The sequence below is a fragment of the Neoarius graeffei genome, chromosome 3 (assembly GCF_027579695.1).
Source record: "Neoarius graeffei isolate fNeoGra1 chromosome 3, fNeoGra1.pri, whole genome shotgun sequence".
NCBI classification, from domain to species: Eukaryota; Metazoa; Chordata; class Actinopteri; order Siluriformes; family Ariidae; genus Neoarius; species Neoarius graeffei.
Window position 1 is genome coordinate 47,170,136 of NC_083571.1, and position 24,262 is coordinate 47,194,397.

General features: G+C 43.0%; 1 protein-coding gene across 1 annotated transcript in view; it reads right to left on the reverse strand.

The window, feature by feature from the left end:
• Positions 1-19,198, reverse strand: part of LOC132883369 (cytochrome c oxidase assembly protein COX15 homolog) — a 51,024-nt gene extending 31,826 nt beyond the window's left edge. The window contains exons 1-4 of the mRNA XM_060916910.1: positions 19,043-19,198; positions 13,674-13,855; positions 7,746-7,868; positions 6,136-6,322 (exon numbers count right to left, since the gene is read on the reverse strand). Of these exons, the coding sequence (XP_060772893.1) occupies positions 6,136-6,322; positions 7,746-7,868; positions 13,674-13,855; positions 19,043-19,123 (573 nt within the window). The 5' untranslated portion in view covers positions 19,124-19,198. The remainder of the gene's footprint in view (positions 1-6,135; positions 6,323-7,745; positions 7,869-13,673; positions 13,856-19,042) is intronic.
• Positions 19,199-24,262: the final 5,064 nt, after the last annotated feature.

The following is a 24,262-nucleotide window of genomic DNA, read 5'->3' on the forward strand; positions in this document are numbered from 1 at the left end:
AGAGAGAGAGAGAGAGAGAGAGAGAGAGAGAGAGAGAAAAAAAATAGCCCTTAGGGCAGAGTCTTTAGTCCAAACACTGCGGAAGCAGTACCAAACCGCGCACCACCCGTGCGCTTTCCAAAAACAAAAACAATCCCGCCAGCAAAAATAGGGGGGTAAAAAAAAGGAGCGATCTCACCTCTTCAGATGTTGGTTTAAGTCCGACAATACATTCCTCAAAAAGGGCGTAGAAGAACAAAGTAATCCATCAACGTGTAGCATTCAATTTATTCCGGACCATTAAAGAATTCTGGAGGATATCAGAATGTTGGCGTACCGGCTTCCATCTACCCCCGTTCATTCCTCTTTCCGCGTCTTTCATTTTACGCTACTGATTAATAATCAAAACTTTATGTGGCTGATGCTACAGAAGAAGGGGTTTATGTGCATGCGTCTACTTCTTCTATTGTTCTGGTGTCTCCGATGGGACCGTCTTACAGCGCACGTAGAGGTGTGGCATGTGTATTGCATCGTTTTCAGCAAGCGTTGCGTTGCCATATGTACCTGAAATTTTACTGATCCGTTGCCCGTGTGGACGCGATATTTAAAAAAAAAAAAAAAATCTCGTTGCCGTTGTCGTGTGGATGTAGCCTAAGGTACTCCTTGACCATCAATCAAAGACAAAGGCACCACTGCAGTCACCCTCTGCTCTGCCAGTGACTCATCTCCATCAGCCATCAAGCTTTTTATGGTACTGGGTTCCAATTTTATTCATTTACAGCACACTCGGTGGTACAAGAAGATCCCCAACAGCCCACCTAGTTTATACAACTACAGTGTTTCCCACACATTGACGAGACTATGGCGGCCCGCCATAGTCTAATTTGGGCCGCCATAGTCTCAGTCCGCGCCCGCCCGCCTGCACACACGGCGACACTGACGCACCCGGCCTGACATTGCGTGCGTTGCCTATCTGAGACAGCGTGAGGAGACAACTCTGATAAGCTACATCCTGTCTGCATCTACATAAGGCAAGTTTATACAACTTTATGTAGCCTTTGACACGATTGAGGTGGTGACATTTAGGCTACGCTATTGTGCTTTATAGGCGTATGGAGAGCGCATTGATGGATGACGTTAAGTGTATTGTTTCAGTAACTTTGTTTACTTTGTCCATTTCGTGCTGGCAAACCTACTTTTTCTGTAAGGCAACAGTAGGCTATTTTGAGGCAATATTAGTTAGCCCTACGTAGTTATCTAATTCGTCAAATTAACTTTATCATCCTACCAGGATCAGGTCGTTTCCAAATTCACCAGCGAAGTGCTTCCCGCTTGACATTATATGTGCGCAGTCTATCCAAGTGATGGAGACGTGAAGTGACAGCAGTGATAAACTAATCTAGGTCTGCATGTACATGTTAAAAGGGAAAAGTAGTCTATTCTAACAGAGAGCGAACTTCGATGCCACTTTTGAGAATTAGTGCTAGTAGCCTTAACACAATTTGTTACTGGGGAGACGGAAGACATTTAAATTATTTTTAGCCTTTTCTAATAGACTACCTTCTAAAGGTGAAGCTATTAGGCCACATAATTAAGGGAATGTAATGTTATGGCCCTTTTCCACTACCCTTTTTCAGCTCACTTCAGCTCGCTTCAGCCCGACACGGCTCGCGTTTCGACTACCAAAAAACAGCACGACTCGGCTCGCTTCAGCCCTGCTTAGCCCCTAAAACTCGCACCGTTTTGGAGTAGGGCTGAAGCGAGCCAAACCGTGCCGAGTGGGGCTAGGGGCGTGAGCAGACACTCCCCTGTGCACTGATTGGTGAGGAGGAGTGTCCTCACATGCCCACACACGCCCCGCGAGCACGCTGGGATCTGTAAACACCGTAAACCCGGAAGAAGAAGAATTACGAATTACGAGAATTATGAAGCCTTAGGCGCCTCGCCTCATCTATACGCTCTTGCCAGTATCTGTTGGCGTTGTCGGTGACAACAAGCCACAGCACCAAGACCAGCAACACTAACGACTCCATGTCCTCCATGTTTATTGTTTACTATTCGGGTCGTGAGACTACCGCTAAAAAGGTCACTGATGTCACTGTTTGCGCTGCTTAACAACATCACGTAACGTCCACCCACTTTCGCTAACTCCACCCAATGTGTCCACCCACTTCCAGCCAGCACGGTTCAGCGCGGTTGTAGTCGAAATGCATCTCCAACAGCCACGCTCAGCTCGACTCAGCACGGCACGGCTCAGCCTGACTCAGCCGCGTTTGTAGTGGAAAAGCGGCATTAGTTACCTACTTAATTAAATTAACTTCTTGACTCGAGTTTGATCATTTTCAAATTTACTGATGAGTGCTTCTCCACTAACGTAGGCCTTAATGCAACGCGTTGAATGTCAGGTGACAATGTCAGCCTTACTGTAGACGCTACAGCTGTAACAGAAAATCTCCGATCCTTATTAAACTGATGCTAAATTTGTTTTATTAATTCAGATCATGAGCATTTTGAATTATTTCAAAAAGAGGAATCGAAATTCACCTCAGAATGAAGAGGTAGTGACTGAGGCAGGCCTAACATCAACTGCTTGCTGTCTTTGTCAGGATGTCAAATACCCTGTCCACACTAGGGATTTTGTACCGATACGATACTACTTTCGTACCGCAACACCCGTCCACACTAGCAACTATACCGGTACTGTAGTGGTATAACTGTATCAGTATGAAACCCACAAATGTATGGGTTTCGTACCGGTACAGTATCGGTACTGTAGCGCTTCGCTGTAGTGTGGACAGATGAAGCGGTTCTGTATCGATACAAATATAATGCGCAAAGTCACACGCCTCAATCAATGTCTTTGCTGAATAAAATAGTGAAGAACAGAGATTCGTTTGTTTCTTTCTCAACTGCCTCGCGCGTTTTATACGATTCGGCTGAATAAATGACCACCAGAAATACAGACTGTACATTGACAACAAAAAGCACACACACGTTGTTTCATCCGCCATATTCTCGGAAGGAAGTTACTCGGTAACCACGGAAACATTTCGCGCATGCGCATTTCAACTACCGTGAAAGAAAACCGCAAACATTTCTCGCTAGTGTGGACAGATGCACTAAACTGTACCGGTATACTTTGTATCGATACAGTTATACCACTTTCGTACCGGTATAAGTGTGAACACATCAAAATTGGTATAACACTCCTAGCAAGTGAGTGCGATGAATGGGGGCAGATATACCCATTACTCAGCCACTTAGCAGCGATTGCCCTTGTTGTGCCGGTGTCGAGCGTGAATTGTGAAAAAGAGACTTTTCCACAATGAACAGGGTAAGGACATCTGCAGGCAAACCAGTGATGTGAATTTCAATTTACATTTACCCATTGTTTTTATGCTCAAATCCCATCTAAGTTCAAGCTCACTTTCACTTCATTAAATATTTCAGAGTGAGCTCTACAATCACGTGACTCATTGTAGTAACAAGTTGTTTGCCATTTTAGGTCAAAACAGACCTTCGGAACAGACTGCAAGGAGAGCACCTGGCCGCCTGCTTGAGGATTTCCATTAACGGGCCACAACCAGAAGATATAAAATTATGAAAGGGCACTCGAACGCTTTCTCAAAGCCAAGAAAAATCAAATGCACAAGTGCAGGGTGTGGTCTTTGTAAATAGGGCAGGCATTTGTCAGGGTCACTTTTGACATACAGCAGAGCTAGAAGTCCTTGTTTTGTAGGACTTTTTGTAGGAATTCAGGGTGTGAAGTATTGTAGGATTTTTGGTTTGGTTGCTATCTGTAATATGTTCTTCTTGTAGGACTGCCCTCTGTAGCAACATGCTAAAATAAAATACAAGGTGCATAACCAATACCAACGAATTTGTTCTTTGTTAGTCTTAGTTTAGTAGTATTAGTAGGCTAAACAACCCCCGCGCACCCTTGCAATTCAACCGGACACATGCACCATGCGCTAAACAACCCCCCGCGCACCCCTGCAATTCAACTGGACACGCACGCCACGCCCCCCCCATAGTCTCCAAAATTTCTGTGGGAAACACTGAACTAAAAAGCTGAATGAACATCCTCCAAGAGTAGCGATTCCATATTTTTTGCCAGGGGTTGTATTCACACACACACACTCAAGTGTGTGTATAAGCGACTTGCACACAGCACTACAGCGCAGCTCCTTGGAACTTGCATCTTACACACACACGCAACCTTTATTTGGATCATCTGTGACCATGAACTTACAACCACACATTGAACAGATTTTCTCTTAAAAGCACTCCCAACATAATTAATTGGAGACAAATAGTTATTAATATACTGATAAGACAATTTTATACTTTGGATTTTTAAGACTATTGATAGACGTTGTGCCACAGTACTATGGAAGTGTGAACGAGTGTGTGATTGGGCATTAATCTACTTCAGTTATTATTGTTGATAAGTCCTTCTAGATTTTTCTTTCCAATGTCATTTTAATATTTAAAAATGGTATTTTACTATGCAAACATATTTAAAATAATTTCATAACTATTGAAACAAACATTTAATGATTAAGTAATAGCTAACTAAATTGTCATTCATCATTAAATATTCTTAAATTTGTACTGATAAGCTTTAGTTTGTCGTCATTTTGGGTTTTCCTATCCAGGAAGTAGAGAGGCATCTCTTCATAGCACATACCTCCACAGAGCTACAGTATTATCATCTACATGTACACATTTTAGTAGCAGGGTTACGAGCCCCTCCGGTTTCCCCCACAGTCCAAAGACATGCAGGTTAGGTTAACTGGTGACTCTAAGGCTACGTTTACATTAGACCGTATCTGTCTCGTTTTCTTCGCGGATGCACTGTCCGTTTACATTAAACCGCCTGGAAACGCTGGGACATGGGAATCCGCCAGCGTCCACGTATTCAATCCAGATCGTGTCAGCTCCGGTGCTGTGTAAACATTGAGAATACGCGGATACGCTGTGCTGAGCTCTAGCTGGCGTCTCATTGGACAACGTCACTGTGACATCCACCTTCCTGATTCGCTGGCGTTGGTCATGTGACGTGACTGCTGAAAAACGGTGCGGACTTCCGCCTTGTATCACCTTTCATTAAAGAGCATAAAAGTATGAAAATACTGCAAATACTGATGCAAATACGGCCCATTGTGTAGTTATGATTGTCTTTAGGCTTGCCATCCTTCCACTTGCAAGTGGTAAGTGATATGCGCTGGGATCTCACACACAGCGGCTCAGTCCCGAATCACAGCTTGTTCACTTCACTCGTGCGCTGTGTGAGCTGCGCAGGGCCGGAGTGCGCACCCTCCAGAGGGCACTCGCTGTTCAGGGCAGAGTGATTTGGAGCGCAGGATGCCTGCGGAGCTGAGCGTATCCATGTATTGGTATTGCTGTGTGCACGCAAATCGTGTATTGGTGTTGCTGTGTGCACACTAATCGTTTTAAAAACGTTAATCTGATGATCCGCTGATACGGTCTAATGTAAACATGGGCTAAATTGACCGTAGGTGTGAATGTGAGTGTGAATGGTTGTCTGTGTCTATGTGTCAGCCCTGTGATGACCTGGCGACTTGTCCAGGGTGTACCCCGCCTTTCACCCGTAGTCAGCTGGGATAGGCTCCAGTTTGCCTGCGACCCTGTAGAACAGGATAAAGTGGCTACAGATAATGGATGGATGGGTTACGAGCCCACTTCTGTTACCCCCCCGTTTCTTCTTTCCTCAAATTTTTATAGCCTGTTGAATGCTTTCCTTTTATTCTGCACTCATTTCTACATAACTTCAATGAATAAGGCAATGGACTACATGTTTTTCACAATATAACTCATATTAATGCTACCCAACCTCACTAACAATGAGATTTTATGATGGGGGGGACAAGATAGCAAAAGACTTGTACACACAAATGACAATTTGCAAACTTACAGCTTCAATACACGTACTAGCTACAATTAAGCATAACCATGTTAGCTGTGGGTACAAAGAACAAATGATGGTGCATATTATCCCCTTGCATTCTGCACAAGACACTGCTAACTGCCATTCAGCAGCTTCTGTTCATGTTTGGTCAAGCTAGTCTTATATGAGTCTTACTGTATATATAAAACTAAAAAGTTTCAGAATAGGACTTTTTGTTACTATACCTGGAAGAAAACGAAGCCACACAGGCCCAGCACACGAGCCTTCATTGACCGGTTGAAGTAACCTTTCTTCCAGAAATACATGGTGGGCAAGATGTAAGCCAACCCCACTAGCCTTCCCCACATACGGTGCGCCCACTCCATGTAGAAGATGAACTTAAACTCAGTAAGGGTCATGTCATGGTTCATTCTGTTGGAAATGAAGGTAGTGTACATGATAAACGTGAACTGATATTAGGAATAACAAGGAACCAATAGCAACATGTTTGTGTTCGGTTTCTCAGATGTTCATCATTACCAAAAAAATATAAACCTATGTCCTATGTATTTCTATTTCATTGTATTTTGAGAAACAGGTCAAGATTCTGTGTTGGAGTGAGCAGGATTGGTCAAGATTGTCTGCAGGAGCAGGTGGGATTCGTCACGAGTGTTTTCAGGAGTGGGCCTGACTTGTCAAGTGTGTATAAGGGAGAGTGATGGATTGACAAGATTGGCCAAGAGTGTCTGGCTTGGGGGGGGGGGGGGGGGGGTGCTGCTGCTGATCAAGATTGTCTGTAGAAGATTGGGCAAAAGTGCTTGTAGGAATGGGTGGGATTAGTCAAGAGTGTCTGGCTGAGTGGGGGTATTGCTCATGAATGTCTGTGGAAGATTGGTCAAGAGTGCTTATAGGAGCAGGTGGGATTGGTCAAGAGTGTCTGCAGGAGAGGAAGGAATTGGGCAAGAGTCTTTACAGGAACAGGAGGGATTGGTCAAAAGGGTCTGTTGGAGAGCGCGCCATTATTCAAGAGTGCACAGACGATCAGTTGGGATTGGTCAAGAGTGTCTGCAGGAGTAGTGTGATTGGTTATGCGGACCATATAGGGGAGTATGAGGGATTGGTCAAGAGTGTGGAAGTAGGTGGGATTGGAGTGTTTGGGGTAGTGAAGGATATTGATCAAGTGTGTCTACAGAAACAGGACGGACTGGTCAAGAGTGTCTGCAGGAGTTGGCCAAAATCGTCTGTAACAGTGGGCTGGATTAGTCAAGAGTACCTGCAGGTGTGGGCAGGACTGGTCAAGAATTATTGCAAGAGCAAGTTGGATTGGTTAAGAGTGTCTGTGGGACTGGGAAAAACTGGTCAATAGCATCTGTGACAACACAAGGGACTGGTCAAGAGTGTTTGCAGGAGAGGGAAGGATTGGTCAAGAGTGTATGGGGTGGTGGGGATATTTATCGACAGCATTTGTGGTAGCAAGTCTGATTGGTGAAGAACGACTGTGGGAGTGGGAGGGATTAGTCAAGAAATTCTATGAAAGTGAGGGGGACTGGTCAAGATCGTGTGAGGGAGCGGATAGGGTTGATCAAGAGTGTCTGCTCATTACCTCCAACCTCTTGTATCCTGTGACCTGACCACCATCACTTAAAACTTATTTTAATTTTCTTCTATTATGTTGATTTTGCCTTAATATAAAAATAAAATTGCTAAAACTGAAGCACATTTTCCTTTTCACAATGAAAAAACAGGTATTACAAACATTACCACCCAATTAAATAGTTAAATATAAATTTGTTAAAAAAAAAAAAAATGGAGTAAGCATTAGTGTGGGTACCCACAGGAGAAAAATCAGACTCACATTTTAAACTCAGGAAACTGTTGGTATTTAGAGAACTCTGCCTCCCACTCAGCCTGTGTCTGAGGCGGCTTCATCTCTTTCACCAAGTGCCAGTCCACCATGGAGAGGCCCGACTCGGTCAGTCTGGATAAACAAATCAGCTTCAGTTGCACACAAAGCACATTTTAACAGATTTTGTAAGGAACCACTGTACCAACTGCAGTGCCTCTGGCACAGCTGAGAGTATAGGACCTGGTTTAAAGGGAAAAATAGCAATTGATCTTCTGATCAGAATTTTAATGACTGAATTTTCCACATAGAATTAAGGAATGGTAAAGCTTATGTATATGACAAAAGAGCCTTAAATGTTTAAAAGGTGAAATGCCTTAAACTTCCATGTGACTTATTGTTAAATAAAGAGGGTTTTTTTTAGTATGCATTTTATATGTTGCTATGGCACCCAGCTTGGACATCAAAAACACATTTATATCTGTGTTTCTAGGTCGGCTTTTTATAATAATAGCAACATTATGATTACCTAGCAGGGTTCTCCAGAAAAAAAAATTAAAGTAGTCGGCTAAAATGAATAAAAAGTAGTAGGCAGCTCTGGAATTTGCCAAAGGTACGCTAATGCTAGGGAGGTCTGGGAGCATGCCCCCCCAAGAAAACTTTGAAAATTTACCTGCCTTCTGGTGCATTCTCAGCTAATACATGACTAACCATTTCCCTGTAAAATACTTGCAAAACATGTATGAAATTTCCCTCCAGATGGGTGCATGCACGCTTGGCTTTCTCAGTTACCCTCTGTAGTATGCTGCCTGGCTCTATAACATAACTACATACGTGGTCATGTGGTCCGGCTAAGCCAATCAATCAGAGCGCGAGAATCGATCAACAAATATGGCGTTGCTCCCAGTCATGATGGAATCCGAATCAAAGACAATTTCATGGTGGAATAATTGGATTTGCTGCAAATTATGGGCAGCGAAGACGATTTTAAAAAAAACAAAACAAAACAAAAAAAACCTTGAACATTGAAAGGCAAGTTGAGTTTTTTCTGGGATTGAGTAGTCAGCGCAGACCGTCTGTGTAGGCGGAGAAAACTGCTAGTTGCCAGCACTTCTGGACATCTCTGTCTAGGTATGTAACAATTCACACAAATCGAATTACCCATAATGTTTTTGAAAGAAAAAATTAGATGAAAAGTTTTATTGCCAAAAAAAAAGCATTTATTTTCCCATTATCTTATTTTGCCTCTGTCCCAACTTATTTGAGTGTGTTGCAGGCTCAACACAAGAAATTCTAACTTCGTTTATATTTACAAAAATACTACTGAAAATATTTTTTGTACTATTGTCAGTTACAAGCAAACAAAAAACAAAAAACCCAGATTTTTGTTTTTATTGTATTTTGGAAAATATCACAACTTTCCTGGAAATACGATTTGTATGGAAATAGGGCCTCAGATGACATTCCATGGTTCGAGTGCATTTACAGCCAAAGGCCAGTTCTGGTCCATTACAAAGGAACAACCATATGAAAACGGAATGGCTCAGTTCAAAGAATTTAAAATATAGATACTCTGACAAAATATCTTCCATTTCACGGGACAATTTAAGATGCATGACCTGGGATGTCACCAAATTGTTGCAGATTGATTTTCGAATATCACTAACATTAAAAAAAAAAAAAAAAAAAAAAAAAAGGACACTCTACTTGGCACAGAGGATTCCAGGAAGGACGAACCGTCCCCTTTTTTCAAGCCTGTGGTCCGAATACCAATGGGCACAAATTTTACATTAAACAAAGTGTGTGTTACTCAACTCTGAATAGAACCCAACAGACAATAACTTTAATAAGGCACCTTTGCTGGGCATCTGCAACATATAGTGTCTTGCAAAAGTATTCATCCCCTTTGGTGTTTGTCCTGTTTTGTCGCATTACAAGCTGAAATTAAAATGGATTTTTGGAGGGTTAGTACCATTTAATTTACACAACATGCCTACCACTTTAAAGGTACAAATTGCTGTTTTATTATGACACAAACAATAATTAAGATGAAAAAAAACCCAGAAATCTGGAGTGTGCATAGGTTTCCACCCTAAAAGTCAATACTTTGTATAGCCACCTTTTGCTGCAATTACAGCTATAAGTCTCTTGGGGTATGTCTCTATTAGCTTAGCACATCTAGCCACTGGGATTTTTGCCCATTCCTCAAGGCAAAACTGCTCCAGCTCCTTCAAGTGAGATGGGTTGCGTTGGTGTACAGCAATCTTCAAGTTATGCCACAGATTCTCAATTGGACCGAGTTCTGGGCTTTGACTAGGCCAAGACATTTAAATGATTCCCTTTAAACCACTCCAGTGTAGCTTTAGCAATATGTTTAAGGCTGTTGTCCTGCTGGAACGTGAACCTTCGTCCCAGTCTCAAACCTCTGGCCGAGTCAAACAGGTTTTCCTCCAGAATTGCCCTGTATTTAATGCCATCCATCTTTCCTTCAGTCCTGACCAGCTTTCCTGTCCCTGCAGATGAAAAATATCCCCACAGCATGATGCTGCCACCACCATGCTTCACTGTAGGAATGGTGTTCTCAGGGTGTTGGGTTTGCGCCACACATGGCATTTCCCATGATGGCCAAAAAAAAAAAAATCAATTTTAGTCTCATTTGACCAGAGAATCTTCTTCCATGTGTTTGGGGAGTCTGCTACAGGCTGCTGGGCAAACTCCAAACGTGTTCTCAACCCTTGTGTGGTGTTCATATTTTTGTTACTCAGCCAGTGTTTGTGGGTCTGGTGGACCCGCTGCATTTTGGTGCTTTAAATTTAACACAAACAATTTTACATGAAATGCTTAACAGATGTTTACTTCACCCCAATTACAAGCAATATACGAGCAGCATACATGGTTTTAAAAAAAAAAAAAAAAAAAAAAAACACACTATACGAGGGTTAAGCAATGACTTTTTCTGGCCACTCTTCCATAAAGCCCCACTCTGTGGAGTGTACGGCTGAAAGTGGTCCTATGGACAGATACTCCCATCTCTGCTGTGGATCTTTGCAGCTCCTTCAGTGTCATCTTTGGTGTCTTTGTTGCATCTCTGATTAATGCCCTCCTTGCCCGGTCTGTGAGTTTTGGTGGACGGCCTTCTCGTCAGGTTTGTAGTGGTGCCATATTCTTTCCATTTTGCTATAATGGATTGAATGGTGCTCCCTGGGATATTCAAAGTTTGGGATATTTTTTATAACCCAACCCTGATCTATACTTCACAACTTTGTCTCTGACCTGTTTGGAGGCTCCTTGGTTTTCATGTTGCTTGCTTAGTAGTGTTGCAGAGTCAGGGTCCTTCCAGAACAGGTTGATTTATACAGACATCATGTGACACTGATTGCACACAGGTAGATCTTAATCAACTAATTATGTGACTTATGAAGTGAATTGGTTGGAGCAGCTCTTATTTAGGGGTTTCATACAAAAGGGGGTGAATACCTATGCACACTCCAGATTTCTGGTTTTTTTTTCCCAAATCCTAATTACTGTTTGTGTCACAATAAAAAACAATTTTCACCTTTAAAGTGGTCGGCGTGTTGTGTAAACCATATGGTGCTAACCCTCCAAAAATCCATTTTAATTCCATCTTGTAATGCAAAAAACAGGACAAACACCAAGGGGGATGAATATTCCGTTTTCTCTTTACACCTTGGCTTTCCATGTCTAGTTACAGCCTCTGGCTGTGTCTGATATACTGGACACACACCTTGCATCCACAAAAGGCTGTACACCAGTTTTCCAAGTGAAAGCAAACTTTTGAACAACATAGCTCAATTAGATTTCCAGAGCAAGACACAGTCACTGTATTCACATCTGTAAAAGTTCTGTCACTGATGAGTATTGATGAATTTAGAAGAAGCAGCCTCTGTCACATGTACACTCAAGCACAGACTTAAGCACACAGTGAAATTCCTCCTCTGCATTTAACCCATCTGAAGCAGTGAACATTAGGGCTGTAACGATATGCGTATCGAAATCGAGATACGCAGAGCCACGATCCGTATCGCGATACAAGAAGGCAGAATCGCGGTACACCCTTTCAAACTTCTCCTCAGCCCAAAAACAGAGGCGCTTCCAAACTTCAATTTATGAATACTTTACTTTTTATTTAAATTACATTTTAAACTTACTTAAATTACTTTTATTTTTTTATATCTATTAGTAAGTCGTTTTTTCGCCGACCTGTGACAATCTTCTGCGAGTCACGCAACGTCCACACTCGCCACTGGCAGAGCATTCATTTCTTTTAAGCGGTCGCCATTCTGGTTGCGACGCGGGGAGCGAATCTGTAAACAAGCAGCTCATTGGCTGGCTAGGTGTGCCACAAGCCAATCACAATCACTTGACCGGAAAGGCATGCAGTGTTGCCAGATTGGGCGGGTTTAGGTGCTTTTTGGCTGGTTTTGAACATATTTTGGGGTGGAAAACGTTAGCAATATCTGGCAACACTGAAGGCATGTCTGCTTGGGCGGAAGCCTTCTGCGGCAGTTACATTTTGACACGCGAGCAATGTTTCACCATAAAAATTCTGTAATTTCCATCTGTTTTCCGCGATCACAGAAAATCATTGGCCCTATGAGAGTGAGACAGTGAGAGAGCCCCCCCCCAAAAAAAAATCTTGACGGATTTACACGATTTGGAAAAATGACTTTTTCAGAACCGAAAAAAACAGAGCTTCCGGCTCAACAGTATTATTTTGAGAAATAAAACAAACAATCTTTGGATATACATTTGTTCATTTTTGCATACATATTACTCATTCTCTGCAGTGGTCTGAATTATTTGTTATTAAATAGTTAATGTAATTAAGTAAATGTTAATAAGTCAAATTTACTACTTTAAAAAAAACTTTTTAAAAAAAAAATCGTGGGCGTATCGAATCGTGGGTCAAAAATCGCGATACGAATCGAATCATGAGTTGGGTGTATCGTTACAGCCCCAGTGAACATGCACACAGAAGTGAGCAATGTGCACACACATACGGTATACCCAGAGCAGTGGGCAGCTGTGCTATAGCACCTGGGGAGCAGTTGGGAGTTAGATGCCTTGCTCAAGGGCACTTCAGCCATGATACAGTGGGAGGGGAAAGTGCTGTTCATTCACTTAACTCCCTTCACATTTTTCCTGCCGGTCCCGGGAATCGAACTAGTGACCCTTCAGGCCATGGCTGCCTACATTTACACTACATACATTTTTTGTGTTTGTGTGTGAGAGAATCTATACTTCTTGATGTTTATTAATGTTATGGAAATACTCATGTTGTATAGAAAACATTATATGAACACTTTCACAAGTTTAATACAAGTAATATGCATAGTTTTGGGTGGCACGGTGGTGGAGTGGTTAGCATGGTTGCTTCACAGCAAGAAGGTCCGGGTTCGAGCCCAGCGGCCGGCGAGGGCCTTTCTGTGCGGAATTTGCATGTTCTCCCCGTGTCTGTGTGGGTTTCCCCTGGGTGCTTCGGTTTCCCCCACAGTCCAAAGACATGCGGTTAGGTTAATATGGGACGGCCTTAGGCTGAGGTGTGCTTGAGCGAGGCACTGAACTCCCAACTGCTCCCCGGGCGCTGTTAGCATGTTTGCCCACTGCTCTGGGTATGTGTGTGTGTTCATTGCTCACGTGTGTTCACTGCTTCAGATGGGTTAAATGCAGAGAGGAATTTCACAAGTGTGTGATGGATAAAAGTTGTGCTTTCTTTCTTTTTCTTTTAGTATGCCATGTTGAACAGTTCTCGCTCGCTCACTCAGTGTGTGTGTCTGTCTACAGTAGGGAAAAACACACAAACACTGCAGATCAGGACCACACCAGGACTAGGGTTTGGAACCACCACTTACATCAATTAAACTGTAGTGAAACTCAAGGCATTTAGGTCATGATGTATTGGTTTCCAATATTTCTGACCTGGTTACTCCTCCCAGAACAACCGCGCCCAAAACGAGGCCACTGCAGCCCACCAGCCAGCGCCCCACAATCCGATCTGATGCTGCACTGGGGAGTGCTTTGGAGGAACTCTGTGCAGATACAGTCTGTCCCACCGCTGTGTTCTGCCCTCTCTGATACAGCCATTGTCTCAAAGGTGTGGGCTGAAATAAAAAGCACACACAAGCAGAGTCAACAACAGCAATGTACAGGAGGAGGCTTTAGTATCTGGGCAATCAATCAGAAACACAAATCAGTAATCAATGCAACTTTCTGCCATATTAGCTGCTCTTTACAAAGAGGGTATTTTTACCATCTCACAGTTCCTGACCTCGGGTTACTACGGCTATGCTAAATTGCCCCGAAGTGAAAATGAGTGAGTGAGATGTGTGTGTATGGTGCTCTGTGATGGCCTGGTGTCCCATTCAGAATGTATTCCCGCCTCCCACCCAGTGTTTCCCAGCATAAGCTCCAGATCGATCATGGTTACTTAAAGGGACATATTTAAACCCCGCCCCCAACAACTCATTTTCAGTTCTTGTATGCATGCATTTGGGTATCTGGAGCGCTGACCAACCCACAAACTCTGAAATAATGCTACGTTCACACTGCAAGGCTTAATGCTCAATTCCGATTTTTTTGTGAAATCCGATTTTTTTGTGAGGTCGTTCACATTAACAAATATGCGACTTGTATGTGATCCTCAGTATGAACGAAAAGCGACCTAAAAGTGTTCCGCATGCGCATTGCAGGATACGACGACGTCACACGCAGTGAGCATGGCCAGTGTTTACGGAAGTAAAACCGCCCGGTTGCGGTATGACTCATCCAATCTAGCTTGAATAGCTGTATCCCCCCAAATGGAAATCAGCTCCCTAACCTCTGCGTCCTTCCATTGAGAAGATTCAGAACCTTCACAGCCCGAAGCGTCCCTCGCATTGATGTCATGCGCAGGGGCGCAGATACGTTTTTTGAACTGGGGGGGACAAAGCTGCCAGCAAACCAACCCCAACCCCGATATGCCTGTCAAACTTGTTGTTAGTAACCATAGCAACCAAGCTCGAGCTCGAACCTGTGCAGTCTGCGCAGCTCAACCAACCGAATATCAGTCTTTGTTTTATGTGAGTTGTTGCAACTATATGTATACACTGCTGTGCACCTCAATAAACCGAATGGTAATTAGTCTTTTGATTTTTCCGTGAGGTTTGCCTTATGCAAAGAAAGACAGCATAGACGTTTTTTCCTCCCTATAAGAAGGGGGGACCGAACGAGGTGAATTTAAATATGACTCGTCCCACCCTCTATCTGCGCCCGTGATTATGCGCCATGTTGTTGTAACTTTTTTGAGAGACCCGCCGCCTACTTCAGCGCAGAATAGTGACGTTTGTGGCTTGTTGATGACGTGCAAGTCGGATGAATGCGACCTGGCGGTTCAGACTGAAGTCGCATATGAAAAGAGCGGATAGGAATCGGAATTAGCACCACATATCCAAACGGCCTGGGTCGGATTTGAAAAAATCGGATCTGTGTCGTTCATATTGTCAATAAAAGATCGGATACAGGTCACATATGGGCGAAAAGATCGGATTTGAGTCACTTCAGCCTGCAGTGTGAACGTAGCCAAAGACACTCATGAAAAACATGAACTTCAGCAAGCTGTTCAGATTCGCCTCCTCTTTTCTATGTCACAAGCTCATTAGAATGATCCCACCCCCTCATCCAAGTGACCGTCTCCACTCATGGCTTGAAAATTGCCTTTGTGAATGAATATTCATGAGGAAAGTGCTCTCTGATTGGCTGATGAAAGAGGGGTGCGGGGTGAGCAGGGGCTTATTATTTAAAAGAACAGGCACACGCCTCGGTTGTTTTGAACAGGGCTGTTTAGACAAGATGAGAAGGGAGCTGTGGTACTTTATCCTTGTGGTATTTGTATAGGTAATCGTATGGGGTCGAATAAAATTAAGGATTAATTTCACAAGTGATTTCGAAGTTTTGCGACTCGGGCAATTTCAAAACTTTGAAATCACAATTGATCCTTAATTTTACGAGGAACCATATGATTACTTGTTTATAATCCATAGGGCCAAATTCATACTTCGGAAGCCATTCAAGTTCACAACATTTGTCATTCACGTTTTCTGAACCAATCAGGGCGCAAGACTATCTTGCACGTTTGAATCGGTTTCTAAAGCGTCTTTAATCATGACACGGCGACACGACACGAGGACTGCATTTCCACAGAATATCATCTTGTTTTGTCAGGCTTTTGGACTTGTTTGGCTTTTTACCCATTCCAACGAACTAGCCAAAAGCATTTCAGAAATACGGCCCTGTGTTAAGGAAAAAAAAGCCCTCCTTGACTAACCAATCAGAATAGAGTAATTTGGCTCTATGTATTATAATGACCAAAGACAACATGTCACAGACATTTCATTAAGACCTCAGGGAACTGTGTCAACTTGTGGGAAAAGGGTATGTCACCTTTAAAGGATGGATAGACAGACATGCTTGGTAAGTGCTTTTCAAGGCTACTGGATTTTATAAAAGGGGAAAAAAAAAAAGCATCTCCCATCCATCCATCATCTGTAGCCACTTTATCCTGTTCTACAGGGTCGCATGCAAGCTGGAGCCTATCCCAGCTGACTACGGGCGAAAGGCGGGGTACACCCTGGACAAGTCGCCAGGTCATCACAGGGCTGACACATAGACACAGACAACCATTCACACTCACATTCACACCTACGGTCAATTTAGAGTCACCAGTTAACCTAACCTGCATGTCTTTGGACTGTGGGGGAAACCGGAGCACCCGGAGGAAACCCACGCGGACACGGGGAGAACATGCAAACTCCGCACAGAAAGGCCCTCGCTGGATCCTGGACTCGAACCCAGGACCTTCTTTCTGTGAGGCGACAGCGCCAACCACTACACCACCGTGCCACCCCACAGCATATCCCCTTCGGACATAACGTGTGCAATTGTACACATGAAGTTCCATAGTATTTTTCCTTGTGTCCGAAGGGGATAGGGGATATGAATAGCTCCTGTGCTTTATTTTAAACATTTTATAACCCAGCATTGTAGGTCCTCCTCAGTGAAGATAAAGTGGACAGATAGATAATGTAGTGAATATTGTTCCGTGCAGTGGGTTACGAATCGTCTGCTTGCTTGGTCAGCTGGGATCCTATGGGGGGGGGGGGGGTGTCACAATGATGAATGAGGCAGAGGGGGGCAGATGGGCTAGTCAATAATGTGCACCCGTATAGTCAGGCGGTATTTGTTGAGGAGAGTTTCTCAAGAACAACTACATCGACCCATCAGTGCAGAAGGGAGGGATCCCTGGATGAGACGAGAGGCGGAATAAGAGCACGTGCACACTACAAGTTTTATGTGGTGCAAATTCAGATGCAGAACGCTTTTTAAATAATAATAATAATAATAATAATAATAATAATGAAATTAGGCGGCACGGTGGTGTAGTGGTTAGATATTACAGGCCCGTTTGATTGCCGTTAAAAACAAGATTGGATAAATTTAACTTTCTAATAATGTTACAAAGCATACGCTAGCTTACAGTATCTTGAAAACGCTGACTACATTTGTAGATCATCTCACGGACCACTTGAGGTCTCTCGCGGACCACCAGTGGTCCACGGACCACACTTTGCAAAACACTGCTCTAGAACCTGGATATACCTTTCAGCATTCAGGGCTCGAAATTCGTACATTTTTTCGCCAGCCAGCCAGACTAGTTACCTTCCAAAGTAACTAGCCAAACAGAAAATCAACTCGCCAAAATTTGTTCATGTATGAATTTTACTCAGGGGTGAAAGTAACTTTTATTTGCACCTCAGGACTGTGCACCTTACACACTGCACATACACCAAGTCTGTGCACCTACCTTACCTTGCAATACTTCATAAATGTGTAATATTTTATTTTATAATGTGACTCTCTCTGTGCAATAATTTATATGTGCAATGAGCAATACCTCACTCCATCATGTGTAACACAACACATACACCTCAGGACTGTGCCCCTTACCCCCCTTACACCCCCCCTCTCTCTACACGCTGTTTGCACTGTTATTGGAGATGCTTTAGGTGGGGTTTACATTAGACCGTATCAGCGGATCATCAGATTAACGTTTTTAAAAAGATCTGCTGCTTCTTCCTACCCCTTTTCCATCAAATCAGTTCCAGGGCTGGTTCGGGGCCAGTGCTGGTGCACAACTCGTTCAACTTGCGAGCCAGCTGAGAACCAGCTTGCTTTTCCATCGCTCGCGGTGCTAAGAGAAGACACGTCATTACGTTGCTGTATACGTCAGTTACATCGCTGTATACGTCATTACATCGCTGTATACGTCAGTTACGTCGCTACGTTTGCATACACCTTGGCGCAAATATCGAAGCAAAAACAACACGGAAGAAGCAGCAGCAACAACAATAATAATAATAATAATAATAATGGATGACTTCGCGTTTGTACAGCTGCTGCTTCTCGTCGCTTAAAAATGGCGATCTTTCGCGGTCTTATTGTTGTCGGTCTTAACAACTCCACCCCCCGCTGACATAAGCGGTTCTTTCCTCTGGCCCAGCAGAGAGTTGGTGCTAGCCTGGAACCGGTTTTTCTGGCCCCAGAGCCAGTTCTTTGTCAGTGGAAACAGAAAACCCGGTTCCAAACTAAGCACTGGCCCCGAACCAGCCCTGGAACTGCTTTGGTGGAAAAGGGGCATCTGTGTTGTTTTTGCTTCGATATTCGCGCCAAGGTTTATGCAAATGTAGCGACGTAACTGACGTACACAGTGACGTAATGACATGGCACCACGAGCTATGGAAAAGCAAACTGGTTCTCATCTGGCTCGCAAGTTGAACGAGTTGCGAACCAGTACCAGCACCGAACCAGCCCTGGAACTGATTTGGTGGAAAAGGGGTATGTGAGGGTGACATGATGTCAGATGCTGAAGGGGGGGCAGGGGGGTGTTCATATTTTTATATACAGTTATATTATCAATAGAATGTTATTGTAATACCTCCTCCCTATACCTCAAAAGATCTGTTCCTTATACCTTTTTTTTGAACTGGTTTATAGTTGAACATCTCATGAGCTCCACATTCAAACTGTTCCATAGCTTTACTCCACAAACAGAAATACTGAACATTTTTAACGTTGTCCTAGCACTGCGAGTTTTACATTTCAATTTCCCCCTAAAATTATAGCTCCCTCTCTATCCGAGAACACTGCTTGGATATTCCTTGGTACTTTATAATTCCTTACTTTGTACATTATTAAGGCAGAAAGTGATGCTTTCACATTTTATAGAAATCATATAAAGAATATAAAATTCTTACGTGGGTCTGTTGAAATCCTTTCCCTGCGTTCCTGTAGCCGCACCGGACTACATGCCTCAGCGAGAGAAGCAGCATAACCATCACAGCATGTGTCCTTTTACATAAACTCACTGAGAGCTTCTTCACTGAAGCGCCATGTTGCTTTACACTTCCGGGTTCAACTTTGACCTCCAACTACGTCATAACAGCGCGCAGGAAAACGCAGAAACACTAACATTTCCTTTTTTATTATTTATTTACACATTTTTTAAAAACATTTTACTTATTTAAAAATAAACTTTCCTCTAGCAGGGTTGACCATAGGCTTAATCCTAAATGACTCCCATATTAATATACAGCGCCCTATAGAGTGACCAGAAGCCCTTTATTCATATTTTCTATTGAGGTATTTCACCTGACGTCACAGGGTCACGTGACGCCCCGGTGTCCACCATTTTGGACGGCAAGCTAGCTAATGTCAACAACATAGTAGCTGGTATGTTACTGTAGCAATATTTACGTTCAGTCATTTGGATGACTGTTAAAACCTTTCAGTCTCAAGTTTTTCCTTTACTGGATTTACTAGTTTACTGAGCTAGCGCGCGATGGCTCCGGGCTCGGCCGGAGAGCGCGCGATGGCTCCGGGCTCGGCCGGAGAGCGCGCGATGGCTCCGGGCTCGGCCGGAGAGCGCGCGATGGCTCCGGGCTCGGCCGGAGAGCGCGCGATGGCTCCGGGCTCGGCCGGAGAGCGCGCGATGGCTCCGGGCTCGGCCGGAGAGCGCGCGATGGCTCAGTAAACTAGTAAATCCAGTAAAGGAAAAACTTGAGACTGATAGTCATCCAAATGACTGAACGTAAACATTGCTACAGTAACATACCAGCTACTATGTTGTTGACATTAGCTAGTGCTAACAGCTAGTTGCTAATACACTGCTACAACTACACCGACCCTAATAATACAGTTCTTGGTCATTGCCTGGTAACAGCAATTTATAACGGGCCATGTCTCAACAGACTAAGAAGTTATTTCAATGACATTTAATAACATTTTGTTTATCCTGAGGCCCGAAAGTAAATGAAAATGTGAACAAACCTTAGCTGTAATCAGATGAAGACCACCGGCTCCAGGGACGACCCGCTGATGTAGGCATGTTACCCAGCCTGACACAAAATATTTGTAGGCATCCAAACTCTTATACGCTTTCAGATCAATACCTGTGTATGGCGATGGGTTTTTAACGACGTAGGTATACAGATCATGTGGGCCGAAGTCAGGTAAAGACGAGGGCTTCGTGTACTTCCGTACGTCAGTGAGCAATCCTGGTGGAAGCAGGTAAGCGTCGTTCTCTAAGCCTGCTAACCTCAATTTTTGCAAATACCTCTCCCTCTGCTCGCCCTGTAAATGCCCTACGTCGCTGGATAGTGAAGGTGTTTTCTGCATCTCGCTCCTTTTTCTTTTATGTTTTTCGTTTGTCGCCTTCCTCGCATTCAAACTGATTCGAGCCGTGCCGTCCAAAATGGCAGCGTCACATGACTTGGTCACGTGAGTGAAATACCTCAATAGTACACACATATAGGGAGGTTAATCCCAAATCAGTCAGACTGAATTCATGTTCAAACTGTTAATGTTATAATCACGTAACCTGTTGTCGCACAAATGAGGATGGGTTCCCTTTCGAGTCTGGTTCCTCTCAACGTTTCTTCCTCATGTCGTCTGAGGGAGTTTTTCCTTGCCACGGTCTCCACAGGCATGCTCGTTGGGGATAGATTAGGGATAAAATTAGCTCATGTTTAAAGTCGTTCAAATTCTGTAAAGCTGCTTTGTGACAATGTTTATTGTTAAAAGCGCTATACAAATAAACTTGACTTGACAGACCGTCGTGACTTGGACGCTAATGCGAATCCAAAACAATAAGCTGGTAGTTAGTCAGTAAATAAATGCATTCATTTACAGTATTTTATATAGCACTCAGACATGTGTGTGCAGTCACATCAATATGTTTTTCAAAATCAAAATTAGGCGTTTTTCTTGCTTTGAAATATATTATTTACCAGCTGGGAGGTCCGTATCGTGAAATACCGTGACCGAGGTCTTGAAAAGTACTGACTGAGGCCCTCTGGGCCGAGGTCAGTATTCAAAGCCGAGGTCACGGTATTTCACCATACAGACCGACCTTAAGCTGGTAAATAATATATTTCAAAGCAAGAAAAACGCCTAATTTTATTTTGAAAAACATATTGATGTAACTGCACACATGGTGTGCAGCACGGTGGTGTAGTGGTTAGCACGGTCGCCTCACAGCAAGAAGGTTCCGGGTTCGAGCCCAGCGGCCGGCGAGGGCCTTTCTGTGTGGAGTTTGCATGTTCTCCCCGTGTCTGCGTGGGTTTCCTCCGGGTGCTCCGGTTTCCCCCACAATCCAAAGACATGCAGTTAGGTTGACGTGGGGCGGCCTTGGGCTGAGGTGCCCTTGAGCAAGGTACCTGACCCCTGACTGCTCCCCGGGCGCTCTGGTGTGGCTGCCCACTGCTCTGAGTGTGTGCGTGTGTTCACTGCTTCAGATGGGTTAAATGCAGAGGATGAATTTCACTGTGCTTGAAGTGTGCATGTGACAAATAAAGGTTTCTTCTTCTTTCTTTCTTTCAATAATATAGTTTGTTTTTTTTTAACCAAATTCTAACAGAAAACAAGAGCGCCCGAAAGGGAAAACCGAACCAAGCCGCCATTTTGAATCCTCATTCATGGCTGTAATGCAAATGGCTTCCTCCTCGGTATACAAGTGCACTTCCATGGCAGGGAAAAAAAAAACAACAACAACTACATTTTGGCGCCTGTGTAGTCCCCTATTTATACAAATAGTCATTCAGGATTCAGCCATGAATTTGCTCAGTGTTTTTGCTTGACCAAAGTTATACAGTATTATGACCTTTATATTGCATAAATAAAGCCATTTGGTGAAACTTTAAACCAGTACAATCTCTTCTTCAAAGTTTTTTACCTAACGTAATATGTATTAGGATAACATGGTCCAAAATGGGTCTCATTAACTAATGAGATCAAACTGTTAGCAAGTTAGAGGTTTTTAGCTTTCTCCTGAAGTGTTTTATTTCTTCTTCCTCAGGGTAGTAAAACTCACTTTCGCTGTGAACACTGTCGTTATCGCTATCCATGCTGTAATATTAATGCTATTTTGACTCCTCATTCACGGCTGTAATGCAAATGGCTTCCTCCTTGGTATACAAGTGCACTTCCATGGCAGGAAAAAAAAAATACATTTTGCCGCCTATGTAGTCTCCTATTTATACAAATAGGAGTCATTCGGGATTCAGCCATGTTTTTGCTCGGCGTTAGCAAGTTAGAGGTTTTTAGCTTTCTCCTGAAATGTCTTCTTTTATTTCTTCTTCCTCAGGGTAGTAAAACTCACTTTCGCTGTGAAGACTGTCGTTATCGCTATCCATGCTGTAAAATTAATGCTATTCTCCTGAGAAATGCTGGCAAAAATGTAAGATTTTTGATACTTATAAATCTTATAAAAAAAGATAAATGTTGACAAAAAAATTCTACTATGTTATGAACGAGCGAGTCGCCAGAGGTCCGTAACTGGGGTCCGCACCATAGGATACGGTCCCGCTCACCAGCCAATCAGAGCGCAGGATTTGGACCGAGAAAAAAAAATATTATTCATCCATTATCTGTAACCACTTATCCTGTTCTACAGGGTCGCAGGCAAGCTGGAGCCTATCCCAGCTGACTATGGGCGAGAGGCGGGGTACACCCTGGACAAGTCACCAGGTCATCACAGGGCTGAGACAGAGACAAACAACCATTCACACTCACATTCACACCTACGGTCAATTTGGAGCCACCAATTAGCCTAACCTGCATGTCTTTGGACTGTGGGGGAAACCGGAGCACCCACACAGACATGGGGAGAACATGCAAACTCTGCACAGAAAGGCCCTCGCCGGCCGCTGGGCTCGAACCCAGCACCTTCTTGCTGTGAGGCAACAGTGCTAACCACTACACCACCGTGCCGCTCCTATTATTATTATTATTATTACTGCTACAACAACATTCTTAAACCTGTATGGTAGTCAAAAGAAATATCATAATATTTACTGATACACAGTACTGTGTCAAGAAATACTGCAGAACCAAGATGCTTTCAAAAGTCTACCATTGTTACTTAAAGGGCACACAGAGGGGCAGCTACAATTATCGACACCTTAACGATCTTTCGGCCACTGCAAAAGTAGAAAAGACTTTCAGTACTTAAATTGTACATGAATAATTACTCAAACTTCCACGGGGGGTTGATTCCTTAGCGTATCAGATCACATGACGCTGTTCTACAATTATTGACACCTTTGTCCACAGTTATTGACATCCAGATTATTTAAAAATAAAAAAGTATGTGGTATCAAGTTAACAAAACAGTTTTCGTTTAAAATTTGTTTTACATAGACATTTAGTACTAAATATCTTTTATATAAATATATCGATGTTGGTGTTTACGTAAATGAGGAAGTAATTCTGTTTGTGAACAAATGAACTGATGTTTAATGTGTCAAATCCTTTTGTTCCACTTTCTACCCACTTTCTAAATATTTTCATAGATCACATTTTGTTCATCATTTGTTGTTTGTGTTAATTTCTAGTTTTGTAGTTTACCAATAAACATCAGGCAATTGACATTGTAACCGCATGGAAATCCAGGTCAAAGGTCGCATGTCATTCCTCGAACCAAAATATAAAATGTCTACCGATATTGTAATACATGGTGGATATTTACAACAAACTAAAAAACAAAACAAAACTGAATGCAATAGAAAAATCTGAATATTTAAAGCATGTAATTTTTTTTATATGCTAGGAATTTAATTCTGATCTAATTCTATTTATTGCAATAGGATTCCAAATACTCTAAACATTCCATTCTGTTATGGATCAGAAAAAAAAATTATAAATCACAGCACTTTTATTTTTTGAAAGTACTTCACCTACTTCAATGTTGCACAAAGATAGTTACATAACAGTTGTAAATGTCACTTAATTCCACAGGGTGTCTATAATGGTGGACACCGGTGAAAGTGATCACTATTATCGACACCTCACGTGATTCTCAAATGCGCATTTAGATACAAAATGGGGACTGTCAAATGAAAGAGTAAGAAACAAAGTAGGTTTCGACAAGGAGATCATGAAATATTAGTGAATTTGATCAGTAAAAACATGTCCATGAT